We start from the raw sequence: 9,474 nt of genomic DNA on the forward strand, positions 1-9,474 counted from the left end.
ACACTAGAGATGGCCCTGTGGTTGGGGACACAGATGAGCCATCCCAGAACTGAGATCATTAGACAGGAGAGTTGAGTGCTCCTACTTGTCTACCATGTGGTGACAGGGTGAAAGAAACATGCCCTTCCCCCTTACCTATTACCACCTGCAGCAGGTAAGAGAGTTAGCCCTGGGGTCATAAGAGTAGAAGAGTTAGCCCTGACTCTCACCAGCTACAGTACATGAGAAAGCAACCTTTGCTTCTCATGGGCAGCACACTGGAGCTGACTCTGTTGTCAGGTACACAGGTGATCAGCCCTGAAGGTGGGAGTGCTTACACTGCTCCCATATGCCCCCGACAGTAATCAGGAGAGAGGACCCTGATCTTTGCCTGGGCCAAACAGTAGAGATGGCCCTGGTGATATGACTGAGGGGGGCCCAAATCTGAGGGCTTAAAAACAGGGGAACTGGCCCTACTTCTTGCTGTAGGCCACATTGGGTGAGCTACCCAAGGCATTGCTAGAGAGCTCATTTGCATAGTGATGGTGAAGCCCAAGCCAGCTACCACCCAGACCCAGTGCTATGAATTGGCTTTCTGTAGAGAGACTTTTCTGTTCTACCTGTTGCTCCCCAAATAGTCACACAGAAACTTAATATTAGTTGTAAATTCCCATCCAATAGCTTAGGCTTGTTTCCAGCCAGTTCTTAAAACTTAAATTAATCAATTTCTATTCATCTATGTGTCACCTCAAGGTTTATTTATCTCATCTATGAACTTCCCATGTTGCTTCTTCTGAGTCTGGTTTGAGACTCCTCAGCCTCTACCTTTCTTCCTAGCATTCTCTCTACCCCACAAATCTTGCCTAGCTATTGGCTAATCAGCACTTTGTTAACAGTGAGGGTGACACATTTTCACAGTGTACAAAAGGATTGTTCCACAACAGCCCACCGCAACATCTATCAAATCTGTTGAACTGTTGGAGGATGTGAATGGGATGACCCTACAAATCTAAAACAGCAGGATCTCCATGACACAGGACAACAGGATATACAAGAGAAGCCTCAATGAGCACACGTTACTGGTGGTGTGGCAGAAATCATAGGCCTGAAAACAGCCCAATGATTGATAGCAATGAACACTTATAAGATATGTGAACTATTCAATTTGTTTATCTGGTCTTGATTCCCGGAGAACTTAGACAATGATGAGGACACGAGGACTTACATAGAGCCAATCTACATGGGGAGTAGAAAAAGACAAGATCTCCTGAGTAAATTGGGAGCATGGGGATCTTGGGGGAAGGTTGAAGCAGGGAGGAGAGAAGCAGAGAGGGGGGAACAGAGAAAAATGGAGAGCTGAATAAGTAAAAAAAATCAATAAATGTAGTGATGAGTGGCAGGCAGGCCTGTTTTTCATCCTGTCCGGCTCTCGGCCACCTGGCTAACTTAGCCCCAGAAATAACAACACACAAACTGTATTCATTTAAACACTGCCTGGCCCATTAGTTTCAGCCTTTTACTCACATCTTGACTAACCCATATCTAATAATCTGTGTAACACCATGAGTGGTGTCTTACCGGGAAAGATTCAGCATGTCTGACCTGGCAGCTGGCTCCATGGCATCTGTCCCAGAGAGGAGAGGCATGACGATTGCCTGAGGCATCTGCCTCACTCCCAGCATCCTGTTCTGTCTACTCCACCCACCTATGTTCTAACCTATCAGACCAAACAGTTTCTTTAATAATTAAGCAATGAAATAATCAGATAGATAGAAGACACACCTACATCAAATAAAAAATAAAATTAAAAGATATGTGAACTAAAGGGTAAACTGTGTGACTCACTGACCCACATTTCACCTTCCAAAAAATGATTCCTTCTTTTTTTGTTTATTCCTTTTTTGCTTTTATTTTTGTTTGGTTTTTTGTTTTGCACAGTCTTTGGTTTTATTTTAAATTTGATTATGTTCAAGGGGAACATAGCAAGGGCAGAGAACAGATATGGGGGTACAGGAAGATAAGTGAGATCAGAATGCATACTGTGAAATCCACAAACGTTCAATGAAAGTATAAAATGAGTTTAGAATCTGAATCTCTTGGTCTTCTGACTCTCTTCGAATGCTGACATTCTCTCAACAATCCAGGGACCATGCTCTCCTTCCACTGGAGGTGTCATCTTGTTGGAGTCATAACCACTGGTAAAGGAATGCAACTCAGTTTTCAGGGTATTGACTAAGCATTCCTATTTACCAGGCAGCATGAAGGAACTAAAAAGAGAATCTCAAAAATGCTCCTATATTAATGGAAATAAAAACATAGCATAGCCAACAGTTCATTTTTTTCTAAATAGTAATGACCAACTCAGTTACAACAGGGAATTCTCAGCATAGAAAGAGGATTTGTCCTGATGAGGAGCAGAAGGAGCGAGAACTTGAGGGAGAAAGTCAGGAACGAGAGGGGTGCATTCACTCATGGAGACGGTGGGACAGAACTAATGGGAGATCACCAACTCCAGTTGGAATGGGACTGATGGATCATGCGACCAAACCCGTCTCTCTGAATGTGGCCAACAGCGGGGGCTGACTGAGAAGCAAAGGACAATGGCTCTGGGCTCTGATTCTTCTGCATGGACGGGCTCTGTGGGAGCCTTCTCAGCTTGATCGATCACCTTCCTGGACCTGGGGGGAGTTGGGAGGACATTGGTCTTAGCATAGAGTGGGGAACCCTGATGGCTCCTTGGCCTTGAGAAGGAGGGAGGGGAGGTATGGTTGGAGGGGAGGGGAGGGGAGGGAAGGGGGAGGAGGAGGGGAGGGAGGGGGGAGGAGGAGGGAAGGAGATGGAAATTTTTAAATATAAAAAAAAATAAACCATGAAAAAAAAATAAAAAAATAAAAAAGAAAGAGGATTTGAAGAAAAAGCAAAAAGCAACTGCATGTCTCTTCCCTCATTTAACTATGCAAACCATTATGCCAAAATTACTGTTTGTCTTGAGGAAAATACTTCAGGGGATGTTGTCCCTGAGGACTTGGTAGGAGCTAAATGTCCCATGTGAATCCAGCACCATGGAAGCATTAACTGAGAAGCACAGAAGGACTACTTGTAACATCATTCTACTGTCACAAATGCAACAACAAAAAACTTTTGGATTTTTTAAACCATCATTCACAGGTGAGCATCTTAGAATTTACCTTTGGTCTTAACCATTTATACAGCTACCACAGAGATTTAGAATGGATTGGGCAAGATTGCTGATATCTGAGAGAAGGAGAATAGTAAGCTGAGGTTAAAGTTAGATGTTCAAAATCTTTTTTAATTTTTCTATTAGATTTTTAAAAAAAAATACCAATCCAAGTTCCCACTCCCTCCCCTCCTCCCATTCTCTCCACATATCCTCCCATCCTACCTCCATCTAATCTTCAGAAAAGGTAAGGCACATTGCTTTGTGAAAGGTCCAAGGCCCTTCTTACAATATCTAGGCTGAGCAAGGTATACATCCAAAGAGAATAGAATCCCAAAAGCCAGTACATGCATTAGCGATAGATCCTAGTGGCACTGCCAGTGGCCCCTCAGTCTGCTCCAGCAATTCAGCCACATTCAGAGGAACAAATCCTATGCTTGTTCCTTCCTAGCCTGTCTGGATTTGGTGAGCTCCTGTTAGCTCAGGTAAACTGTTTCAGTGGGTGAACCAATTGTGGCCTTGACCTCTTTGCTCATATTCTCATTCCTTCCACTCTTTAACTGAACTTTGGGAGCTCAGTCCAGTGCTCCAAGGTGGGTCTCTGCCTCTGTTTCCATCAGTTGCTGGGTGAAAGTTCTTTGGTGATATTTAAGATATTCATCAGTCAGACTACAGAGCAAGTCAAGATCGGGCCCTGTCTCCTCTATCACTGAGGGACTTAGCCAGGGACATCCTTGTGGATTCCTGGGAATTTCTCTAGAGCCAGGTTTCTGCCAACCCTACAGAATCTTATAAGTCCCCATTCTAGGCAAATTCAAACCACCCTAGGACTTAGAACCCTAGGAACTTCTCAGTTTCTTCTCTGTGTCAGATGCAGATCACTTTCAGCTTTTTACCCCAATTTAAGTTTTCTTATGAAGTCTCCATTTTGCATTTTCCTGTCTAATTTGCAAGCTCTGTTTCTCTGAGGTAAGAAGTTCTCAGACATACTCCTCTCCCTACTACCCTTCCATTTTTCAGAACCCCATTGGCAATGTTTGACTGTCATTTCTCCAGGGTAAGAACCATTTGATAGACAGTGACTTGAAGAGATATGAACAAATGGAGATGGAGAGAGACACAGGGAGAAAGGAGGGGGTGATGCTAAAGCTCTATCAGGAGAGAAGAGAGACAGAGACCAATGTCTTCGAGAAAAATCAACTTGTTTAATCTCACCTGTCTTCAGGTGACAACTTATAAGTTGAAAAAAATTATTGACCACATGTGTTCTAATAATTTTTGGTACTAAAGACTTATTTCAAGATTTTAAAAGTCCCATTTTGAAATTTCACTTTCACTTCAGTTCAAAGCATGTGTCTTCTCTCTTGACCTCACGTAGTAAGGGAATGTGATTAGGAACCATTCAGTGTGTAGTCAGGGGCTGTGCAGGGAATCATTAAAGGATGTGTGTTGAGTAGTAAATGGCTGTGCCACATATAGTCAGGAGCTGTGCTGTATAATCATGGGGTGGGTAAAGGACAAACAGGGGTTTGGCCATATTTGAAGCTTTTAAATGAGTAGTCAGAGTCTATAACTTCTGTAGTCAGTGGGTATACTGTAGTCATTAGAGGCTGTGCACAGGGTAGTCGGGGGCTGTGCAGTGGGCAGGGGCCTTTACCCTGCTCTCATTCTTTAACCTCATCTCCCCCAGAACACTTGTATTTTCAGCATTGTAATTGCTACTTTAACCTCTCACCCTTCATTTCTGTTTTATAAAGTCAAAAAGGTGTGAGGAAGCAGAAAAGGAAACACTATCCAAGGAAGTTGCCAGAAAGCACTAGCAGTAGGTTCATTTTATGATAGCCCTGATATCATTTAGTGCTTCTATAGAAACCCCACTTTGGAGACTGTTGAGTAGTATAATTCCTTTAGAAGGACAATTTCATTTTTTCCTATTCCTTTCATAAGAGAACTACCCATGTATGCTACCACCTCTTGATTGGAGTCTAATAAGGGGACACAAGTATAAATACCTCCTGAGAAGTTTCTTACCATATACAAAGTTCATAATATTTCTGCTGTGTCATGAGTGAGAATACAAGCTTTCTCTTCTACCATTCACCTTTCCCCCAAGCCTTCAATAGTTGGCTAATGAGCTTCCAATGTTCAGAAATGGAAGCCATATCCTTGTCTTCAGGTTTCTATCTGTACTTTCTGCCTTTTGAATGAACTAACAGTGTTACAAGAATTTTTATTTCTCCTTCTTTTGGTCAGTCTTCAGGTGTAGTTCTCCCACAGCATTCCTCTTCTCATTCTGTTAGAAAGGAGTCCCAGCACAAGTGTTCTCTCACAAGGTTCCCTGAGCCTCAGTTGGTTTTCTCTCTTTGGATACTGCACTGCAACGACTCTCTGGGTCTCCATCTTCTCAGCTTTAAAGGATGATAATGGAGAAAATCTTGGGACCATTTTTTTTTCATTTTAGGTTTGAGTCATTATGGGCAGAGTATACATCTGTGTACAGATGTATGTGTGTTGTATGTATGTGAGAAGGCCCAAGGTTAATGCTGAGTGTCATTCCTCAGGAGCTGACCACCTTTTCTGAGACAAATTTTCTCACTGGACCATGAAGCTTCTTAATTCAGCTAGTCTGCCCGATCAGTAAGCCACAGGGATTCACCTGTACACACACACACACACACACACACACACACACACACACACACACACACACATACATGAACATGTGAACACAAGGAAAGGAAGATGGAGGGAGGTGAAAGATAAGAGAAAGAGAGATAGGAGGAAAGAGAAAGGGAGGACTTAAGGCCTGCACAATCACCATGACTTTTTATTTCTATGGGTGCTCTAAACTAAACTCATATCCTCCTTTTTACAGACCAAGCAGTTTACCAGCTAATCTACCTCCATGTACTCTAAATAATTAATGTTAGTATCTATATAATATGGGGCAATCTAGTATCTTTATAATATGGGGCAACTCTAAGCTGCCTCAGTTTAGGTATTTAAAAATTTAGAGCCAACTATTAAAATTATAGTCAGAACATGACCATTGACAAACACATATTCTTCCTGTATTGCTGAGGAATTTTCTTAGCTTCTGCACTTTTCATATAATTCTTTAGTAAGGAGCCTTTCTACTTAAACATAGAAGAAAAGTTCATTCTCCTTCAGCATCAAGGAAGTATCACTCACAAATTACTACAGGTAAACGACACCACTTGACTTTTCTTTGCTTGCTTGATTTTGTGATTTATGAAAAGTTTATGCTCTTTTCTTCAGATTAACAGAGATATGAATCAAGGAAACGAAACCACCATCTCTGAATTCATCCTCCTTGGTTTCTCCAACCAGGCTGAGAAGCAGAAACTCATCTTTTTGCTTTTCCTCAGTATGTACCTTGTCACTGTGGTTGGAAATGGGCTCATCATTCTGGCCATTGGCTTGGATATACATCTACATACACCCATGTATCTCTTCCTTGCCAACCTATCCTTTGCTGACATTTCTTCCTCTTCTACTTCAGTCCCCAAAATGCTGATAAATATTCAGACTAAGAGTCAGTCCATTTCCTATGAAGGCTGCATTACACAGATGTACTTTTCTATTGTATTTGTTGTCATTGATAATTTTCTCTTGGGGGTCATGGCTTATGACCGCTTTGTGGCCATCTGCCACCCTCTGAATTACACAGTCATCATGCACTCCAGGTTCTGTTTTTTGCTCACTGTTTGCCCATGGGTTCTTAGCAATGTTGTTGCATTGACACATACTCTTCTGGCCAATCAATTGGTTTTCTGTAACCATAACACCATCCAACACTTCTTCTGTGACTTGGCTCCTCTGCTCAAACTTTCCTGCTCAGATGCACTGATCAATGAACTTATGAAATTTATTGTGGGTTTATCAGTCATCACCTTTCCCTTTGCTCTTATCCTCTTCTCTTATGTCCGCATTATCAGGGATATACTGAGAATTTCATCCACAGAGGGGAAGTGGAAGGCCTTCTCTACCTGTGGTTCTCACCTGACAGTCGTAATACTTTTCTATGGAACTATTGTAGGGGTTTACTTTTTCCCTTCATCCACTCACCCTGAGGACACAGACAAGATTGGTGCAGTACTCTTCACTGTGGTGACACCCATGATGAATCCTTTCATCTATAGCTTGAGAAATAAGGACATGAAAGGTGCCTTGAAAAAGCTCATCAATAAAAGACATTTCTTCCCTTTAATGTCATGAGACTTATATTCATGATTAAGAGAAGATGGTGAATGAAGTTTGCTCAATAGGGAAGGTAGAGGATGTGGGAGGAGTTGGGGGAGGGGAAAGAATATGATTAAACAATATTGGAAGAAAATTTAAGCACTAAATTGAGTAAATAAATTTTAAAAATAAAAATTAAAAATAAAGAGAAAGAACCAACAAACTGAAGTGAGAAGACCTTCAGTCCAGGATTGCCTTGAGTATTTCTTGGTCCTTGATAGTCGCATATGCACTTTTCTAGTGTAGCTGCACCTCATCAAGCAGAGGTTTCCAATCAGTTAGGTTTCTCATGGACATTAATTGCAGTAGAAGTTGGGAGAGTGACACAAGTTGGTAGGATGTGGTTTTAGATGGATATGGTTAAAATACATTGTATAAGTGTACAAAACCTTTGAGGAATAAAAATTTTTAAAGAATTTAAACTTTTCTGCTATTATTCCTATTGTCTGCTAAGAATTTCTTCAATTTTCACATCTAAATCAAGCAAAAATTACTTCAGAATAAGTTTTAGAGAAGTAAACATATCACACTTCTTTCCACATATCCTCTTCTACTTGCTTGTGTTTATTTTATTCTTTGAAGAATTTAGACATGCATAAAATTTATCATGATACTCACCTCAAATAGCTCCTGCTGCAAACTCTCACACCTGCCAATATAATTCTATTCAAACTTTATTTACTTTTTAATAGGTTATTTAATACCATTAGTATGCCTGTTTGAACATGAGTGTTATTTGGAGATCTAATGTAACATGTGTAACATACCAATGGGTACTTCCTAAAGAAAAACGGCTCCATATCTCCCAGCAGCCTTTAATTAAAAATATATTCTCATGTGTGAATGGGACCTCAGGAGTTCTTCCCCTTTCCATGATGGAAATATTAAACAACTTGACCTTCTGCAGATATTAGAGAGGAATCTAAAACTGCTCTGAGTTCATATGAGTGAAAGAGCTATGTCATGTCTAGAAGACAGCATTCTATAGCCTTATTCCTCATTCTCTAGCTGTTATATTTTTACACCGCTTCTTCAATGATAGTCCATGACTCTTGAGACAGAAGCTGATATTAAAATATAAAATTACCTAAATACCCATACCTGGATAAAGTGATATATTAAATATGGTTTCTGGTATGCTACTCAGCCTTAAACATAAAAAAGAAGGAAATCCTATTATACATAACAAATATAATGAAAATGTTATGCAACATAAAATAATCCAGTCACAGAAAGGCAAATATTGCACTTATATGAATATGTAGGAAATCAAATATATTTAAGCACAGAATAGAAAAACTTCTAGGTGATGAGGCACATAAGATTAAAGAATTTGTATGTATGTTTCAAATACGTGATTTCAACCAATTCTAGTTACTCATTGAACAACATTTTGCTTATATTCAAAAACCATGAAACATACACTTAAAGATTAAGTAAGAGGAAAATATCATTTTGTGTGTTGTCATTACAATTTAAAAAGCAAAATGAAGCCATGACAAGTGTTGATAAAAATTGTGAATAATTGGAATTCTCATGAATTGTTAACACTGTTAGGTAGATTTTTAAATGATACAATTAGTTTGGTAAACAACTCAGCAATTTCCTAAAATATTAAATGTGTACCTACCTTACAATCCAGCTACTTCACCCTAGGTTTTGACTTAGTAGATTATAAAATAAATATGTACTCAAGACTCCCCACTGAAATTAGTTGCAGTTTTATTTATAATAGTCAAAAAAGTAGAAACAACCACAATATTAAAAAGTAGATGAAGAGACCAAGCCCATCGCCATTGTCCTTGGCTCCTCGGTCAGCCTCCACCATCAGCCACCCTCAGAGAGTCCGATTTGGTCGCATGTTCCATCAGTCCCATTCCAAGTGGACTTGGTGTTCTCCCATTAGTTCTGTCCTGCCGTCTCAGTGGGTGAACGTGTCCCTCATGGTTCTGACTTTCTCATGATCTCTCTCCATCCGCTCCTCATCAGAACTTTGGGAGCTCAGTCCGGTACATGGACGGGCTCTGTGTGAGCCTTGTCAGTTCGGTTGCTCA

The 9,474-nt window shown here is 40.4% G+C and overlaps 1 protein-coding gene across 1 annotated transcript; it reads left to right on the forward strand.

The window, feature by feature from the left end:
• The first annotated feature begins 6,409 nt into the window (after positions 1-6,409).
• Positions 6,410-7,396, forward strand: LOC119805119 (olfactory receptor 1S1-like). The gene has a single exon (XM_038316976.1). It carries the CDS (start codon positions 6,410-6,412, stop codon positions 7,394-7,396), a length of 987 nt encoding a protein of 328 aa, XP_038172904.1.
• Positions 7,397-9,474: the final 2,078 nt, after the last annotated feature.

This window comes from Arvicola amphibius, chromosome 1 (assembly GCF_903992535.2).
Source record: "Arvicola amphibius chromosome 1, mArvAmp1.2, whole genome shotgun sequence".
NCBI classification, from domain to species: Eukaryota; Metazoa; Chordata; class Mammalia; order Rodentia; family Cricetidae; genus Arvicola; species Arvicola amphibius.